Source organism: Leucopleurus acutus (genome assembly GCF_964270905.1).
Source record: "Leucopleurus acutus genome assembly, chromosome: 17".
Classification (NCBI taxonomy): domain Eukaryota; kingdom Metazoa; phylum Chordata; class Mammalia; order Artiodactyla; family Delphinidae; genus Leucopleurus; species Leucopleurus acutus.
The window spans coordinates 82829548-82848830 of NC_139159.1; the positions used below are offsets into that span (position 1 = coordinate 82829548).

The following is a 19283-nucleotide window of genomic DNA, read 5'->3' on the forward strand; positions in this document are numbered from 1 at the left end:
ACGAGGGGACGGCCGACGGGGGGCGGGGGGCACAGGCCTTCCCCGATCGGCCTGCCATGCCACACCTGCCCTGGGCAGCCCTCCTAGGACCCTGGAGAGCCTTCTTCCTAGGACTGTTCCCCACCCCCTGGGTCCCTAATCTCCCCTCCGCCTCCAGCACACTTACAGGGCAGACGCAGAGGTCCCCTTCACGTCAGTGTTCACCGGCCAACTGAAGATCCCCCATAAACAGCACACCGTGCCCACACCCCCATCCTTGGACAGAGGAGGGGGCTGAGCTGCCCCGTCAAAGCCAGATGCCTTGGGAGGTGTGGTCCCACATCAGCCTTCTGAAAACAACAGGTCATGACCTGGAAGCAGACCCCCGGGTAGCTGGGGGAGGTCAAGAGTCCTCTTGCAGACATTCCTGGATGTGGCTGGGGGGGGGTCTGGGGAGGGCAAAGAGGGAGTGCGCAGGGGGAGAGGGTGGGACCGTGCTGCTCAGCACTTTGCCCTTGAGTGAGTCTGTGGAGGGCGGGACGGGGCTTTAGAGCAGACCCCAGAGGGTGGCCAGGAGTGCAAGGGCCAGGGTTGCAGGGGCTGCAAGGCCAGCGCCGTTACAGAGGTCGTACTGGCAGCAGGAAGTGGTGGACGCGTGCTTGGAGTAGCCATCGTACACGGTCTCAAAGCAGCTGGGAACGCACGACTTGCTCACCTTCATCCTGGTCGGGGTGTAGTCTGCAGAGGGAGGGGGAGGTGGGCCAGGACACTGAGGGGGCCAACCCCAGCATGCAGGGCCATTCGGCCAGGTTCCCCTAAGCCAGGAGCTCCCAAAAAGGATCCTGGGGCAGGTGGGAGCCTCCCTCCTCAGCTCCCTCACACTCCCCCACCCGCCACCGTGCTCCACAGGCGGGGCTGTGAGGGGCATCCCAGCAACTCACAAGTGCGCGTGGTCATGCAGTAGGTGACCATGGCCGGGCAGCGCATGGGGTTGAAGCAGTTCTCGCCATTGTAGGCGCACACGTGGCAGTCCAGAGCCTGGGCTGGGGGCCGGGGGCCGGGGCCGGAGGGAGATTGGGGTCAGAGAACAGCAAGAGGCCCCCTCCTCCAGCCCATCAGCCCCCTGGTCCCGTCAGCTTCCCCAGGTCAGAAGAGCTGGGAGGAGAGGCGGTCACTGGGATTTCCGCCCCCACCCCCTCCAGCCTGCCTGCCCCCAAAGGTGGGTCTGTCCATCCCTCTGTTCTCCATCCATCTTACCCACAGGTAGGCCCACCAAGGCCACCAGGAACAGGGCGAACAGGGGCACCATGGCCGGAGGTGAGAGGGCAGAGAGGGAGCAGGGAAGTGGAGAGCAGCTGGTCTTCGATTCAACTCACGCCAGGGCTGGGGCAGGGCACAGAGAGGGTGGGACAACCCCCTGCCCTCTGGGAGCTCCTGGTCGACTGGAGGCGCTATAGCCCTGCACAGAGGGGGATGAGGACAGGTGGTCACAGCAGGGCCTGAGGGACCCACAGGTTTGTGCAGAGGAGTCCCCCAACTCAGCCTGGGAGTCAGGGAAGACTTTCTGGAGGAGGAGACACGAATGAGATGAGAAGGAAGCAGGGGTGGGGGGCCAAGGGGAGGCCAGAAGTCTGGAGGGGCCTTGAACGCCAAGCCAAACCGACAGTCTACCGGGGATGGTTGATGCAGGGGCCCAGGAGCTTGGTACCCAGCCCTCTCCCACCCAGGGCCCTGGGGCCCCAGGGGTGGGTCTATCCTCACTGCTACCCCTACCCTTTGCCCCTGGCGTGTCCCCACGTGGGCCCCCCCACTTCCTGACACTTTCAGGGCCCAGCTAGGGGCCCCTCTCCCGGAAGACCTCCAGAGCCCTGCCTGGGGTTTTGAGTCAGTACTGCAGAGCTCAGGCCTTGCACAGGGGCCCAGCGCCGGGTCTGGAGGGGCCTCAGGGGCCTCTTTAGGCAGAGCCACTTCCTCCCCTGCCAAGGGCTGCCTAGACACGAGGGGACGGCCGACGGGGGGTGGGGTGGGGGTGGGCACAGGGCTTCCCCGATCTGCAGCGGACTCTGTCCAGCCTGTGGGGGAATGTGCTTTGAATGCACTCCAGGAGGGCACTTGGGCAAGACAAGAACTTCCCAGTCTGGATCTGCTGTTTGGAGCGGAGATGCCCACTCTCTCGGAAAGGGTCTGGGGGGTGTCTGGAGCACGACTCCCCTCCCCGCGCGGACAGTCCAGCCCTGGGTTCCCGCCTCGGGGAACTAAATTAGACCCTCCCGTTCCCGAGTACAACAAATCCATCTTCCATGACCCATTTTCCGGGCGTGCACCTCGGGATGTCGAAGGTCTGAGCAAGGCCGGGCCTGCGGCTCCAGCTCCTCCCGCCCCCTCCCGGAGAGCCCCGCCCCCAAGACTGCGGTCCCAAGTTCGGGCAGCTGCCGGGGGGACGTCAACCATGACCTTCACCACCATGAGCCCCCGTTGCGCCTAGGACTCACCCCTCGCCGGCCCTGCGAGCCCGGGTCTGACAGTGCGTCCGTCCTTGAGCCCCGCAGTGCCCACGCCGCGCCGCCGCCCCGCGGCAGAACCGCCCATCGCGCGTGACCTCACCGCAGGCCCCGCCCCGCCCCGCCCCGCCCGCGAGTTCGTCCTTCCCGCGGGGAGCGGGACCCCCCGCCCCCCCGCGGAGGGCCAACCGCGCCCAGACCTAGGCCCCCGCAGTGACACCCGCGCTACCCTCAGACGCACGTGCACCTCGCGATGGGGCACGGGGACGGAATCTTCTGCCCCTCCCTCCCTCTCCCTGCTTCCGCCCGCCGCCCTTCGCCCACTCACCCCCCGTGCTGCTCGTCAGCCCCGCACCCCAGCAGCAGCCCGTGCCCCTTCTTCCTTTAGCCCAGTTGTACAGGGATGTTAGCGGAGCTGCAGCGAGTGCCAGGGGTGGGGGGGTGGGGAGACGCTGATTTCTGGATCCGGCTTCTGAGTCCCCACGTGGCCCCGCTTTACCTGCTGTGTGACCTCGGCCAGTTACCTAGCATCTCTGGGCCTCGGTCCCCACACCAGGTCCCTCCTAACAAAGCGTAAAAGCAAGCCTTGAAAGAAGCCCATTGTTTCATGGACCCCCTTCCACGGTAATAATAATGTTTAAGGCAAAATTTAAGATTTTCATGGGCCCTAAATTTTTTTTTTTCTAATGTGAGGAAAAAAAATGCAACATTTTCTTTGACCCTCAATTTTATTTTTCTTTAAAAGAGTTGAACCACTTTGGGGACCCTAGGCCCTGAGCCTCCAGAGCGAAGTGGGCACTCTCCCTGGGCAGACTGGGATGGTTGGTCACCCTATTTGCCTAATAGTCCCTGAGATGCCTCAGGGTGCCAGGAGTTGGAGATAAAACGGGCAAACATTCCCCAATATTCTCGCGGTCATGAAGCTCACACTCCACTGGGGCATATGCTGTGGGCCTCAGCATCAGATCATGATGAAGTAACAGCAACTGGATTTTCCTCCTGCCTTTAAACAACTGAAAAATGGGGCAAAATAAATGAAGCCACGGTTCTCCGAGGTCGCACAGCAGGCAGCAGGGGCCGTGACCCTGGAGGTGGGGGAGACAAAGGAGCTGCAGGCCACAGAGCAGGGAGGGGAAACCCAGACAGAGCCCGGGACTCTCTGACTGAGGAGAGGAGAGTTCAGGGAAGCCAAAGCAGCTGGATCTCACAGGGCAGAGAGGAGAGAACTGTCCCCTCTCCAACCCACAGGGCTGGGGAGGTCAGCAGAGGGTGCGTGTGTCTTCAGCTGAGGGCCCATCAGTGCACGCATTTGAGGAACCAACCCCAAGACGTGGAAGCAGCAGGCACAAGGGTTCCCAGAGCTCACACAGGGCTGGAGGAGAAACCTTGTGTCAACTGAAAAAAATACAAACGCTCACAACCTAAAAGTCTGGAGTTAATATTTTATTTGGGGACCCTACTGAGGACTATAGCCCAGGAGACAGCCTCTCAGCTCTGAGGAACTGGTCCAAAGAGGTAAGGGAGGAGCCGGGACATATAGGAGTTCTTGCTGGGAAAAAACAAACAAACAAACAAACGTACTCAAACATCAAAAGATCACTGCTAGTCACAAAAGGCAGACATCGCAAGTTAATGGTTTTAGTGCTTTTCTCTGTTCAGGAAGATGCAAGAGTCTGGGCTCATTGAAATTATTCCTTTGATGTGCATCTTAGCTATTTAGGGCAAGTATCCAGTTTTCCTCTATCCTGAATTCCCCTCAGGGAAACTATAAACTCATGGAACCCAGAAATTCAATGAACCTCAAGCACAAGAAATTGAAGAAAACTATACCAAAACACATCGTGATCAATTGCTTAAAACCAGTGATAGGGGCTTCCTTGGTGGCGCAGTGGTTAAGAATCTGCCTGCCAGTGCAGGGGACACAGGTTCGAGCCCTGGTCTGGGAAGATTCCACATGCTGTGGAGCAACTGGGCCTGTGCTCCACAGCCGCTGAGCCTGCGCTCTAGAGCCCGCAAGCCACAACTACTGAGCCCATGCTCCTAGAGCTTGTGCTCCGCAATTAGAGAAGCTACTGCAATGAGAAGCCCATGCACCGCAACGAAGAGTAGCCCCCGCTCGCTGTAACCAGAGAAAGCCTGCACACAGCGACAGAGACCCAACGCAGCCAAGAATAAATAAAATTTTTTTAAAAAACAGTGATAAAGAGAAACCACTAAAAGCAGACATTGTGTGATGCACAAGAAAAGGACGCCAGCAGATTTCTTGTCAGAAACAGTACAAGCCAACACAGTGAAGCAATATTTGAAATACCAAAACACAAAAACAAAACAAACAACTTGGAATTATATGCCCCCCAAAAACATCTCTGAAAAGTGAAGGGGAAATAAAGATATTTTCAGACGTGCAAAGGCAAAAAGAATTCTTTTCTAGAATTAAAAAAAAAAAAGTAAAGAAATAGCAAGAAAAGAAAAATCAAAGAGCTCTACTTAATAAAGTAACAAAGGAGATAAAATGGAATCACAGAGAGTAATCTGGCCATTGACAAGAATGCAGAAAAAGAGGGGAAAGGAAAAAGAACAAGTGGGACGAGAGAAGACAGAAGGCGGGGCGAGAGAGTTAAACCCATGATGCCTCTAATCACACTGAAAGGTCCAAACACCCCAACTAGGGAGCAGAGGTGGTCAGATTAAATAAAACGAGAAAGAGCCATGTCTCTGCTGCGCTCAAGAAGTCCACTGTACATGTAAGATCACATGTAGGTTAAAAGGCAAAGCACGGAGGAAGAGACACCAGGCTCACAGTAATTAAAAGAAAGCAGGAGTGACCACACTCATATCAGACAAAGTGGATTTTAGAGCAATAGATATAGCCAGGAATAAAGAAGGACGTTACATAATGATAAAAGGGTCGGTTCATTAAGGGGACGTAGCAATCCTAAATGTTTATGCACCTAACAACTGAGTTTCAAAACACACAAAGCCAAAGAACCTGATAGAACAAAAAGGAGAAAATGAAAATTCATGACTCCAGCCAGAGATTTCAACACTCCTTTCTTAGAGAATTTTTTTTTTTTTGGCTGCATTGGGTCTTCGTTGCTGCACGCGGGCTTTCTCTAGTTATGGTGAGTGGGGGGCTACTCTTCGTTGCAATGCGCGGGCTTCTCGTTGCAGTGGCTTCTCTTGTTGCGGAGCATGGGCTCTAGGCACGTGGGCTCAGTAGCTGTGCTCGCGGGCTCCAGAGCGCAGGCTCAGTAGTTGTGGCACACAGGCTTAGTTGCTCCATGGCATGTGGGATCTTCCCGGACCAGGGCTCGAACCCGTGTCCCCTGCATTGGCAGGTGGATTTTTAACCACTGCGCCACCAGGGAAGCCCAACACTCCTTTCTTAAGAGCTCATAGAAGTCAACAGAAAATGAATAACGATAAAGGAGACTTGAACAACACTACCAGCCCATGTGACCTGCTTGATAAGTACAGAAGGAGAGCCCGTTCTTTTCAAGGACACACAGAATATTAATCAAGATAGACCTATTGTGGGCCACAAAATAAATCTCAACACATTTACAGGGATTGAAATCCTACAAATTATTTTCTTGGGCTACAATGGAATTAAATCAAGAACAGAAAAATAAGATCACCAAATATTTAGAAGCTGGGCAACACATTTCTAAATAACCGGTGGGCTAAAGGAAAAATTTTAAAGGAAATTAGAAAGTATTTCTAACTGAATGAAAATGAAAACACAATATATCAAAGTTAGTGGATGCAGCTAAAGCAGTGTTTAGAAGGAAAATTTTGGCACTAACACTTGTATGAGAAAAAATAAAGTTCTCGACATAATGGCCTATGATCCCACCTTCAGAAACTAGAACAAGAGTAAGTCGAACCGCACGTAAGCAAAATAAAGGAAATGATAAGAATAAGAGCCAAAAAACCAAGGAAATAGAAGAAGATCAATCAACTGACAGTCATCTTGAAATTGGCTATCAGTGGTCTGATCAGCGTCATCTTGATTGTTTTAAGTACAGTTAATCTTCGTTTCCAGGGTTGGTTTGTTCCCATTTCTTTGAGGCCAGTTCTCAGAATTGTGGCAGCTTATGTCATGGCTACAGCCTGGTCATCTTGTAGTTAACTTCTTCCACCTGGCGGGGATTTCTAACCTGGGCCCCAGGTGGCCTCGGTGTCCCTTCAGGGATGGCTGCTCTGCGGAGCCTTCCCTGACCCCGTGTGGCAGCCTCCTCCTCCTTCTGCCCCCGCAAGTTTGCTGACCGCACCCCTGGCTTCCAGGTGGGGGGTGAAGGGTCTTCTCCGGAGTTTGGCACCAGGAGGCACTCTCCTCCCTGGCTCCAGCTGGCCCAGCTCAGAGCACCCTCCCCTCTCCGGAGGCGGATGTCCCTGACCCCCCACCTCTTGATTCAAATCCCAGCCACACGGCCGGCCTGCTGTGGGATATCCCGAGGACTCGGGATGGTCCGCGCCCTGTGCGTCCCCGCCCGTCTGTCCGACCGCAGTGGCCCGTGTGTCTGATCCGGCCTTTCCACTCCCTGCCCCGGGTGCCGGGTGCCGAGGGCACACAGTGAGCTCTGAGGGAGGGGAGAGGCATGCCCCCTTGGCAACTCCTCCCAAGGCCCGGCTCCCCGGTGGCCACCGTGGGGGGGGGGGGGGGCGCTGGTCCTCGGAATATTCCCGTCGCAGCAGGAGCTAAGGTCGGATCTCAGCCCACGGGAGCGCGGAGCGGGAGAGACCTGCCGCGGGCAGAGGGTGTTGCTCAAGGTCACCTGGTAGGACAAGGTGGGACCCGGGCGAGCCTGGGCAGGCGGGGCTTGGCCGTGAGAGGTGGGGGGAGGGCTGGCAGGGTGGGCGGGGCGGCCCTGCAGGGAGGGGTTCCACCGCGTGGTCTCAGGCAGGCTGGTGGCTGCCTGGTGAAGAGCTACGGCCTCGCATCACTGCTCCACTGACAAACTTCTGCCAGCGCGCCTACTCAGGCCTCCCCCAGGAGGGCCCTCCTTGTCTGGGGCTGCAGAGGAGGTGTCTGGGGAGGGTCGTGTCCCCTCCGGGGGTGAAGGGTGATGGTGCCCCTCCAGGCATCATGCACGCTGCCGAGACTGGCCCTGGGTGACAAACCCTGGGACTTGGGGGCCGGTGTGTGTGGATGGCTCCTCCCCACCTCCTCTACTCCCGGAACTAGCACAGACATGACCACGCTGGTTTGCAACCATTTATTCCGGTGCAGGGCTTTGGGTAGAAAAATAAACGGAAACCAAACAGAACGAATATGAAGCCTGAAGGGAGCCGAATGCCTCCTGTCCCCCCTCCTCCCCTCGCTGCTCAGGGAGGGGCGTCCTCTTGTGCTGGGGGAGGGGCGGCTCCAAGCCAGCAGCTCTTCGTGCCGCACCACCGCCCTGCCCTAGACCTTCCAGGGGAGCCCCCAGCCAGGGTGTCTGAGCCCCCATCCTGGCCAGGGAGAGGAGGGGGTGGGGCCCCGGTCCCGAGGGTCACAGGCTGGCGGCCCAGGTGAGGGCGTGGAGGCCCAGGGCCAGCGCCAGGCCGAGGGGGGCGCTGGTGAGCAGGGCGCGGGCGGGCGCAGCGCTCTGCAGACTCTCGTTGCACAGGTCGCCCGTGCAGCACAGGGTGGCCGAGGCCCCTCTGCTGACTTGGCCCTGCAGGTTGTGCGTGGGCGTGCACGACTCCGCGCAGTCCTTCTCCACCAGGTTCCCAGATAGGGGCTCCACTGGGGACGGGCGGGCGAGGTCAGGCCAGGCACCGCCTCCGACCCCCAGGGCCTCCCACGTACCAGTTCCCAGCTTCCATCGCCACCGTGACCGGTCAGTCACCGAGATCACTCCCACCATCCTCCCCAGGGATGATCCTCCAAGCCCTGGGGCACCGGGACAGAGCCCTGGAGAGTCCTGCAGGGGCCCCTTTCCCCTCCCCCAGATCGCTCACCCTTGGTCACCGTCTTGCAGAAGTTGGAGTTGACTGAGCAGCTCTGAGGTTTCTCACAGTTGGTGGAGCTTGTGCATACGTGACACTGGAGAGCCTGGGCTGGGGGCGAGGGTGTAGGGGTTTCAGCAGGCCCCGGGGAGACCTCCCAGGGAGACAGGGATGCCTGGGTTTACTGCCAGAAAAGACTCCTGGACAGAGCCCTCTGTCACCCCTGCCCTAGGCCAGTCGCCTCTGAGGCCCCTGGGCCCCGCCAGGGTTCAGGTCTTGCACACAGCCTCAGGAGGCAGGAGGTGACAGTCCCTGTCTGCTGGGGCCCTGGCAGCCCACGCGGAGGAGCTGTCCAGTGCCGGGCATCCCTAGAGGACCAGTGAGGAGGTGGCCAGTATGGGGCGCACTGAAGACCCTTCCCCAGGGGCATCAGAGGCTCTGGGATTTGCTAAGAGTGGCTCACAGGACCTGGCTGCAGTCCCCACCCTGGGGGCTGTCTCCTGGTGGGGAGCCCACGGTGAGGACCTGAGGCTGCATTGGGGCCCCGGAGGCTGTCAGGTTGGCCATGCTGAGCCTGCGGGGGGGAGGGGGAAGGGTGACCCAGGAGGGCCCTGGGCCCTGGAGAGGGGGATCAGGGGCTGAACCCTGAGTATCTGTCTTTCCCCAGGAGAGGCATCTGAAGACAACTCCCAGCATCGCTCCCTCTCAGAATGTCTGATTCTTGGGGTTGATTTTCTGATTCTGAAATATTGTTAAGTCTGTGATCCCACAAAATTAAGATGCGGGGTTCACTTTGTTCTAGGGTTCACAACGCCAAGGTTCTCCGTGCCTAGAGGCGAGCAACTCCAGGCTTCCAGGGTCCGGCTCCCCACTGCCCCCAGCCCCCAGCCAGCCCCTCACCTGGCCCAGAAGCCACAGCCAGGGCAACAAGGAACAGCAGGGCTGTCTTCATCTCGGGTGTTCCCGGGGCAGTGGGAGCCCCTCCTCTCCGGAGGCCTTATAGCTGGGACCGGCGCTGGTGGGAGGGAGGGGCGGGGACCTGCCCCTTCCGGCCTGGCCCATGCCCTCCAGCGAGGCACACCCCTGCCCTGCCAGCTGGAGGGATCTCTGCCTGCGCTCCACCACCACCCCCCACCACCCCCCACCGCCTGCCCTTCTCTGGGCTGTGGACAGAGGCCTCAGCTGGCTCTGCAGCCTGCCTCTTCTCTGTCCTCTGCCCAGCTCTGGTTACTTTGTCTTTGACCTTCCGCTTTGTCTCTGACTTCCACCCTCAGATAAGGTCACAGAGTCCCAAGCCTGTGTGGTTGCCCTGGGGGTGCCCAGTGCTGTGCTCGGGGCCGAGGGGCGTGGTGCAGGAGGAGGTTCAGGCCCTGCCTTCTTGGGCTCCCGGGGGCTCTGGGTTGCTAGGTTGACCCCCAGGGGTCCTGGGGAAAAGACCCTAGGGAAGTGAAGTGTTCACTAAGATGTCTGGACCTCGGGAGAAGGGGAAAGAGAAGCCCTCGGGGCAGGGACGTGGATGCCAGATGTGCCTGCGGAGAGGTGAGCACCAACTGGGTGAGGGATGTGAAGTCCAGCGGGGCCGGGGGCTTCGGAGGATGGGCAGGGGCTGGATGCTGGGGAGGCGGTGGTGGGGAGGCAAAGACTCAACCCCCCGCCGTCTCCACCGCCCCTGCCTCCCATCTTTCCAGGCCCAGGCCCCCTCCTCGCCAAGTGCTCCCTCCGCCATGCTCCAGCCCGGCCCTCCTCCAGCAGCTGCCTGGGTCCTGCCTTGTGATAATTGCTCTCCGTGTCTGCTTTGGTCCTGAAAGGCAGTGTGCTCTTCCAGGCAGGCCTAGGGCCCCGCCCGGTGCGGGCTTCGGCTGGGGGCTGCCGGGCAGGTCCCGCCGCTCCTTCCCCCTCCAGCGCTGCTCACAGGAAGGACTCGGGCCTCTGCGCGTAGGCTCCCCCTTCCCTTGTCCCTCTCCCCACAGGTTTCCCTGTCTGCTTGCTGGCCCTGGGACCCCACTACTTCTCCAATGTGCCCGGCAGACCCTGCTAGGAGGTGCGGGTGGGACCCGCAGAGGCAGGCTGTGATGACGCTGAGTGGGGCCGGGGCACCGATGGAGGTCGGCCCTGGGCCGCTGCCAGCAGCCGAACCTGCCGGTGGACATCCCCCTGAGGGTCTGGTGGGGCAGCGCCTGCTGTGGGGATCTGGGCCAGCCTAAGGCTCTTTGGAGCAGAGGCTCAGGACGGTCAGGTCTGGGCTACAGACCCCTGGCCTTTCCTCCTGGCAGGCCCCCGGGCAAGCTGGCTTCTGAGCTGGGCCTCATCTCCTCCCTGCCGAGTCAGGGGTGCATATCGTGATGCTGGGGGTCCAAAGAGGTGTGCCCAGCCTGAAGCAGTCACTGGACCTGCAAGACCTGCACGATGGTGGAGGGGTGGTGCTGCGGTGCCTTCCAGGATCCTGGGGGGCACGGGTGGGGGCAGGCAGGAGCCCCCGAGGCAGCCCCGCATCAGCCACCTGAGCCCGCAAAGGCTGCCTGGCCTACTGGCTGGTCCCTGGGGCTTGTTTAAGGCAGCTGGGGTCTGGATTGACAAGGCAGGTGACATGGGGGTCCCTGGGCCCTGATCCAGAGAGGGAAAGTCACCCTGAGCTCTGAGGCCTCCCTCGGAGTGGAAGGAGGGTGCCCAGGAGGCCCTGGGAAGCAGGGCACAGGGCTCAGTGACAGGGTGGCAACTAGCGAGGGGTGGCAGATGGCAGGTGGGGAGTGGTGACTACTTGGCCAAGGGTCATGGAAGCTGCTGGAAAAATAGGTCTGGGGGATTGGATTTCCTGTCGGGCCCGGTGGCGCTGCAGGATCCAGGGATGTCGAGCCGGCTGGGAATGGAGGTCTGGGCGTGAGGGAGCTGGGCAGCGGGGTCCCTGCATGTGGGGCTGGAGGGGGCCCTGTACCCCCGATCCACCTCCGTGAGGCACCTCAGGCTTTTACGTGGCTGTGTGCCCTGGTGGCAGGGCTAGACACTGGAGCAGAGGCGGCAGCTGGTCCTGTTCTGTGGGAAGGAGGCCTTTGCCCCAGCAGGGCTGCCCACGAGGACGCGAGCTGCCTCTCCTGGGGCTTCCTAGCAGAAACATCAACCCCAGATACACTGTACTTGTGGGAGAAAGTGGGTGATTCCATGACTGGGGCTCTCAGAGAACTGGGAGTTACCAGGACGGTGCAGTCGGGGAGGGCTTCCTGCAGGCAGTGCTCTGGCCACCACGGTCTTAGAGGCCGGGTTCAGGGGAGAGAGGAGCCCTGAAGCTCGTCCCCTACCAACCCCTTTCACCGGTGAGGAAATAAGGGCCAGAGAGGGCCGGGCTGGCGCCAGGTCATCCGGGAGTGAGGCAGAGACTGGCTTGTTTCTGTCACCACTGACCCCTCCTTCCCTCCGCCCTCACATGCTGGAGAGAGCAGCTGCTTTCCAGAACCCGAGCCCTCCTATCAGCCTGGGTCCCTAGACCTGACTGTACCAGCAGGCGTGACGCCCAGGAGAGGCCTTGGAGGGAATACTACCCCCTACACCCACCCCCAGCCCTGCCTGCTCCCTGAACTCAGCTGGCCAGGAAGCCAGACGCCAGGACAAGCCCAGGCCTCTGCCTGCAGCTGAGGTTCTCCTGCCCGGGCCCTCTCCCTGCACCTTGCCTTCCTGCCTGCTCCCCCTCGTCTCAGCCTGGGCATGGGAGAGGGGCAGGGCCACTGGGGTTACACAGAGCAGGAGTGTGGGGCATGGGAGAGGGGCAGGGCCACTGGGGTTACACAGAGCAGGAGTGTGGCCCAGAGAGGGAAGCGCCTGGCCCAGCGTGGCACAGCAGGCACCCCAGGCCTTCCAAAAGGCCCCCAGGCCTGCCCTCCAAACCTCAGGCCGGGACAGGCTTCTTCAGCTCAGGCCACCATAAGGGCAGCCCCGGCCCCGGCTATACCCCCAAACCTCCCTCCACCTCGAGGCACCCCATTCACCCCCTCCTTCATTCCTTCAACAGAGTTTTAGAAGGACTCAGCACGTACCAGGCACAGAGGGTGCAATGGAGACTGAACGAGGAGAGACAGGTCCAGGCTTCAGGGCCCCCTGACTAGCTGGGGAGACGTCGAGGGGGTGGACACGTGATGCTCTGTGTGTACCCCACGTGAGCATGACTATCAGGGAGGCCGAGGGACCCAGGGGGGCTCTCCCCGGGGTGGAGTGGGGAAGGGCATCCCGGCAAGGCAGTCAGGGTCTGGCTCAGGGGCCGTGCATGGCCTTGGGGGTCATGCTCCCTTTCTGTCTCTCTCTCCTTCCCCAGCTGGAGTGAGGGACTTCCCCTGAGTCAGGCAGCGGAGTGATGCGGGGTCTCCCTTGGGCTTGCTCTGTTCCTGTAAGTCACACACCTGCAGCATACGGGGCCTCCCTCAGCTGACATACAGAGGGCAGGGCCTTGCCCAGGGTCACCCAGTCAGTGAGTGGGAGCCAGAGCTGGGCCTGGCCCCCCAGCATGGGGCTCTGACGCTCACCCTGGCCTCTCCACTCATCCTTCCTGGTGCAGGAGAGTTGCCCTTATACCCAGGGCCGCGGGCCTAGATGTAGGTCTCTCTCACCAACTGCCCAGGGCCTGGCGTGGCCCCATCCATCCTAGATCATCCCCTGGGGCCCTGGCCACCAGCTGCCCTGCTCCAGAGACACCTTCTCCCCATCGCTGGGCGAGGCTTCTGGGTGCAGTTAATATCCTTGGGCTGGGCCGGGGGCTGGGGTCCAAGGCCGGCTCTGCCCCTCTGCGCTGGCCTCTCACACATGCGGGGCCCCTCTTTCCTGCTCGGCCAGACGGAAAATCCAGGGAGTAGCTACATGGGCAGCGTTTCCCTGCCTGGAAGCACAGCCTGCTGCCCATGGGCAGCCCTTCCCTGCCTGGAAGCACAGCCTGCGGCCAGGAGTGGCTGGGCAGGAGCCCTAGGGCCAAGGGAGACCAATCCCCCTGCGAGAGGCCTCACAGGAGCCCTGCTCACAGCAGCTCCTAGGGCCAGCACTGGGCACCTCTCCACGGAGCCCCACACGGGCCCTGACCGTCAGCTTCTCTGGCTGTGTCCCTGAGAGGACACTGGGACTTGGGGATCTGGGTGATGAGGGCGAAGCCCTCAGGTGTGAGCTGCGTCCTTCCGTGAAGGCATGGGTATAGGTTCTGGGGTAGTGACCACAGGGCCCTTCTCACTTTCCACCCTCACTTCTCTGTCCTCACTTGCTCCCAACACCTACCCACCCATCCACTCATCTATCCATCATGCACGCATGCAGCCATCCATCCATCTATCCATGTGTCCATCCACCCATCCATTATCCATCCATCCACCCTCCCCATCCGTATATCCACTCATCTACCTATCCATCCATGTATCCACCCTTCCTTTTATCCACGCATTCATCCATCTTCCATCCGTCTATCAATCTATCCATCTGTCCATCCATCCATTCAACCATCCACCATCTACCCATCTACTCATTCCACTTACATGTCCTCTAGGAAATAATTACAGTGATGTTTCTCTATCTCCTCTCTCCTCTCTCCTCTTCCCTTCCTCATTTATACACACACCTACCCCTGACAAGAGAAAACAGTAATTCTCAAAGACCACGGAGTGAAACCTGGTGGGACTCTGAGAGCCTTAGGTCTGCAGGTGGTTGGCAGGCAGCTCTGGAACTTGCAACACCTGACATGCAGACACTCCCTTTTTATTTAAGATTATGTTAACTGGGGAGGAGAAGGGCTTTGGGAGGACATCACTGATCCTAACCCTTAAGAGGGGAATAAATATCTAATATAAATCATGCGCTCCGTATCTGTCCGTCTTTGGCACTAGTACCTCTTACACAGGGCAGTGGAAATTCCTTTCCTTGGCAACCCTCCACCCCTATCACTTTGTCCCCTGCCCCTTGGGAACAGGAAATGACCCTTTTTTGGGTGCTGCCACTCTTTAAGCCCCACTAAAATATGGCCAGGACAACCTAGAATTTAACAAAAAGGATTTTTGGAAACAGCTGATGAAAGTCTGGAATTGGGACTATGTGTCGGGGAAGTCTTCAGTCTGCAGTGAGACCCCAATTTCAGACGTGGACAGCCGCTCTGCAGACCCTGCATTTCGCAGACACGGCTCCCAGGCACAGGGCGATGGGAGCCAGCAGGGCGGCGTCGGCAGCAGCCACGTGGCCTGGGAGCTAGTGGCACTCTGTCCGCACGGGGCCGGGCGTCTGCTCCTCCAGGCTTCAGGCGGCTGTTGAGCTTGGGGTCTGGAACAGCCCAGCTCCAACGCTTTCTGCTCAGCTTGGTGGCCTCAGGGACCCGGCTCTGGCACCAGTCCTGGTCCAGGAGTTTGCATATTGTTGCGGCCCTCTCTGGGTGTGGGTACAGCCCTGGGGCAGGGAGGTGGGTCCCAGTCTGGGCCTGCCAGGAGCTCATGACTACAATCCCAGGGGCTCAAGGGATCAGAGGGTTTGTGCCGTCATAACTTCGGATGTTATGTAAGAAGGGAGCAGGGGCAGCCTCCCTGGCTGGAGGAAAGGTGACTCACAGAGGCCCAGGAGCCCCCAGGGATGTGCCCAGAACAGAGGAAGCAGCTTTGACTGCGAAGCCCAGGGCACACGGAGGGTCTGGTGCTCCAGGACCCCTGCTGGCTGGCGGTCTGGGCTTCTAGCCCAGAAGACTGCAGAGTCACCCCTGCTCCCAAGCCCTCTGAGCTCCAGCTGCCTCCCTGCCCTCCCACCCCACCCTCCCTCAGGGATTTCAGAAATAACAGGTCGAAGCCTGAGCCTTCCACAGACGGCCCCACCCCCGCACCCCCTAAATGCTCCTCCCTAAACCAGCAGCAGAAGCGGGGGCTCCAGGGTCAGAGCCAGCCTCCCTGCCCCGCTGCCCGAGAGCCCTGCTCTGCTGGCACGTCAGGTGCCCACCCTCAGTCTTCCCGCCGGGGGTCCTCTTGAAGTCCCTCCAGCCCTTCCCTACCTCCGGGCCTTTGCACCTGCCGTCCGGCTGCCCGCCTGTGGTCAGGATCACAGCCACAACCTCGCCCTCTGAGAGGCCAGTGAGCCCTGCAGCACCCGACCTCCTTCCGAGTCCCCGTCAGAACTTGCGGGCCCACCTTTGCTTGTCGGTTTGCGGGCTACGGCCCCCAGGTCTGCTGTGTCACCGTGGTGTCTGTGTCCACGTGACCTCTGAGTGTCTGTTGATTTAATGACTGGGGGGCACCTGTAGGTGGGCATAGAGAGAACTCAGGCTTGGGTGCAGACCACCACTCCCCCACCAGGAGCTGGGGGGCCGGGAAAGGGTCCGGAAGGCTCTCCGTGCCTCAGTTTGCTCATCTGTAGTGAGGGAGAGTGAGGGCCTTCATCTGGAAACAGCCCCCTTGCCACACCCCTACTTCTGAACGCAGAAGCTCTTGGAGGAGGTGGCCATGAGTCGTCATGTGGCGTCCAACGTGGCTCTCCGTTGGGACTTGTAGGGGTGGGGCCTGCCCCAGAGGGAAGGTTGGTCAGAGAAGAGAGGCAAGAAAGGAAATTTCCACTTTCCTTAAGAGAAGAAGCCCCAAGCTTCTAAGGCTGGGTGGAGGGGTCCAACCCTGAGCTCCACCTTTGCTGCTGGGATGGCTGCCCCATACGTGCCCCATAAACACCTCTTCCTGGGCCTCTGGGCCTGGCTGTGCTGGGGGCTGGGAGGGCCCCCAAGGGAATCCTGACACCCTTATTGCAAGGCAGGGCACCCTCAGCCTATCTTGTCCCCCAGACATAGCCCAGGGTGCAGACAGCGGGCAGGAGTCCCACAGGAGGGCAGGCCCCTCCCACTGGCTTGACACCTCTGCTGCCCTGCACTTCTCGGGACTGCTGTGCTCCCCGACGGAACGGCCACCACTGCCCTGTCACAGGAGCAGGGACCAACAGTGGCTGGGCACACAGGCTCTGGGGCCAGAGAGGTGGCTGCCGGGAACAGGAAGGGCCTTCCTCCCTCTGGGGCAGGTAGACGGGCTCCTGAGGAAGGGCCCTGGGCAGACGTGTGGAGGAGCAAACCCTCTGGAGAGCCGGGGGCCTTGGGCCCTGGGCGGGGACTCAGAGCTCCGGGCGCCTGGCGTGCCCTGATCGGGGATGTAGGATGGGCAGGGGTGGGCACAGAGCTGAGCACCCCTGCCGGGGTACACTGAGGCCCCGAGGGGCTACCCGGGGGGTGCCGTGTCAGCCCCCAGCGTGGGATTTGCTGAAAGCATGTTTCTGCCTCTCTGGCCCAGGGGGTTCGGGACAGAAGTTGGCTTCTTAGAGAAGAGGGAAGTGCTGCGTCCCCACCTGAGCATGTGCCTTGCTGAGGACCCCCCCATAAAGCGCCGCCTGCCCCTCCAAGGCACAGCGGGGCCCCCAAGACCGAGGACGAGCAAACTCACCAGACCCCACGCCTCAGACAGCTCAGAGCAGCCCTGCAGCTCTATTCCTTCTCTCTCAGCACCCTGCGGGGTCGCCTCTGGGGGAGGTAGGGGCACCTCCCAGTACCGATGCCCCCCCCACCCGTGGGCAACCAGGGTACCATGGGAAAGGTCTGACTTCACCTGGCAGGGGCTGGCAGGGGCGCCAGTGGCCTTCCAGAGGCTCCCTCCCTCCCCGATTTCAGCACCCTGAGCCCCGGAGGCAGGAAGGAAGGAGGCCCCGTGGGTCCGTGATGCATAAATGCTCTGGCTGACCAGTGGACAGGAAGGTGGGAGAGCGAGGCGGCTGGAGGGACCCTGACCCTGCCTGTCACTGTCACCAGCAGGCCCTACTCGAGAGCTTGGGCCCCAGTTCAGCTCTCAGCTGCTCAGACCTGAAGATTGGAGGAAGGAGGGGCCTGCCCTGGGGGCGTGAGGGGAGCCTGGAGAAGGCAGGGTCTGGGTGTGGTTGGGCAGGGCAGGCCGGGGTCCCAGCACAGTGCGAGGTGCCCAGGTCAGGGGTCCTGCCACCCATGATGTGAGGTGGGGAGCCCGGGAGAGGCACCCCCGCCGGGCTGCCGACCGAGGCCAGGCGTCCCAGCCATCACCCTCCTTGCGTGCCCACATCTTGCAGAATCCATGGACCGCCTGCTCCCTCCCTCCCAAGTATTTTACATGGACTCACTCAAACAGGGAAGCCCATGCTGGGGCCTTGCTGTGACGGTGTTGTTGGGCTGCTGAAGGAGTTTCTCTTAACCGACCCTTGTATGGACACGTGAGTATTACAAACAAGGATGGGTAGTCCCTGCCCCCTACAGCCCCGGGGTGGGCCCCACTGCGGGGATTCCTGCTGGAGGGCGTGGTGTCCCCCGAGGGTCTGGGTGGAGAGGCCAGCGGGGTGTGCAGGCATGCAGGGCGTGCAGGGCGTCAGGGCGGGGCGTGGGTACTTACCAGGGCGCATAATCACACAGTACTTGTTGGGCGGGGCACTCCACCAGAGGCTCGCAGGGCTCGAGGCCGCAGCACTGCAGGGCCTGGGCTGGGAGGAAAGGAAGCAGACCCGTGGTCAGTCTGGGCTGGGGGCTCGGGCGGCCACTGGGGTGGGCAGCCTGGGGGCCCGGGCCTGGGGCTAGACTGAGCGCCCCCTCTTCCTGGTCCCCTGGGACAGGCCGAGGGGCAGGGACTGCTGTGCTCCACTGGCCCTGTGTGTGTGAGCGCCAGTCTGGCAGCAGGAGTGCGGGCAGAGGCGGTGGGTGGAGGTCTGCAGGCTCCCCCGGGACAGAGACGACCTGGGTCCTCTTCCTCACTGCCCCGTCCCTCTCTGGGCCGCAGTGTCCTTACCTACAGGATGGGGCTCCAGGCTCAGGACTGCTGCCTGCACACAGTAGGTGTTAAGTGTTGTTTACTAACAGGAAGGAAAGGCCTTGCCCCTCAATGCCTGGGGCCTGCTGGTGCACCCCACCCCAGGCCGATCGATGGGGAGTCTGCCGCAAAAGGGCCGGTCCTGGCTCACCCCTGAATGCTGAGCAGCCGGCCCTAGGCCCCACCGACAGGGAGACCGGGACAAGGCTCCTGTCCTGGAGGCCCCAAAGGCCGTCCAAGGGTGGCCGCCCGAGGTGCAGCGCGTAACCCCGAGCGTGCTGGCGCGGAGTGTGCAACAGACACTCTGTGCACACTTGGCCGAGAGGGACCACGGTCTTAACAGAGGGTGGGGGCCGTCTGGGAAGGCTCCCTGGAGTGGGTGGCCCTGGAGCTGGGCCTGGACAGATGAACAGATTTTTACTTGTCATCTGGGGAAAGAACCCTCGGGCAGAAGGTGCCGCCTGGCGGAGGCCAGGCCGGCGGGGACCAGGCTGCGAGGACCCAGGAGCTGTGACAGGGCGAGTGGGCAGGTGGGAAAGCGAGGAGCCCCTTACGTGGGCTGCGCTGTAGGAAAGGGTGCCTCTCTGCCAGGGCTCGGGGTAGGGGGCTGTGGGGGACCCGGGCGGGGTGCCCCGTGGGGTGTCCTTGCCCACATGGGTCAACTGATGTCAAATCTATTTCCGCCTATGGGGAGGGTTGGGGCGCTTGTGGCTGGACCACAGGCAAGCAGGAGGTCAAGCTCAGACCTCCAGAGCCCCCGCCCCGGGCTCGGAGGCCGTACCTCCCAGGTCAGGCTTCTGGAACTCCCCAAGAAGAATAGGCCTCTGTGTCTCAGGGTGACCCCCGGCCGCTCCTAATCCTCTGTGTGCAACTAAGTCCTGGGCGCTGGTGGGGTGGGGAGAGACTCCTAGCTTCCCTTGGCCAAGAACCTTATTGTGCCTCAGTTTCCCCCGCAGGGGTCCAGATAGTCCCTGCGTCCTTGGGCCGTGCTGAGCATGAATGGGTTAGTGCTCCTTAGGTCCCTGTGCTACCCCGGTGTCAGCCTCCCAGGAGCGCTAAGCCCTGGAGGACAGAGGCGCCC

The 19283-nt window shown here is 60.8% G+C and overlaps 2 protein-coding genes across 2 annotated transcripts; both read right to left on the reverse strand.

Annotated features, from left to right (window-relative positions):
* Positions 1-526: 526 nt before the first annotated feature.
* Positions 527-1288, reverse strand: LOC309974504 (ly-6/neurotoxin-like protein 1; the record flags this gene model as incomplete). Its single annotated transcript, XM_082859155.1, has 3 exons — positions 527-717; positions 921-1022; positions 1237-1288. The coding sequence occupies 3 exons, from the start codon at positions 1286-1288 to the stop codon at positions 527-529; spliced, it is 345 nt and encodes a 114-aa protein (XP_082715281.1).
* Positions 1289-7975: 6687 nt separating this feature from the next.
* Positions 7976-9366, reverse strand: LY6D (lymphocyte antigen 6 family member D; the record flags this gene model as incomplete). The annotated part of the gene is made up of 3 exons (XM_082858419.1): positions 7976-8211; positions 8427-8525; positions 9315-9366. The coding sequence occupies 3 exons, from the start codon at positions 9364-9366 to the stop codon at positions 7976-7978; spliced, it is 387 nt and encodes a 128-aa protein (XP_082714545.1).
* Positions 9367-19283: the final 9917 nt, after the last annotated feature.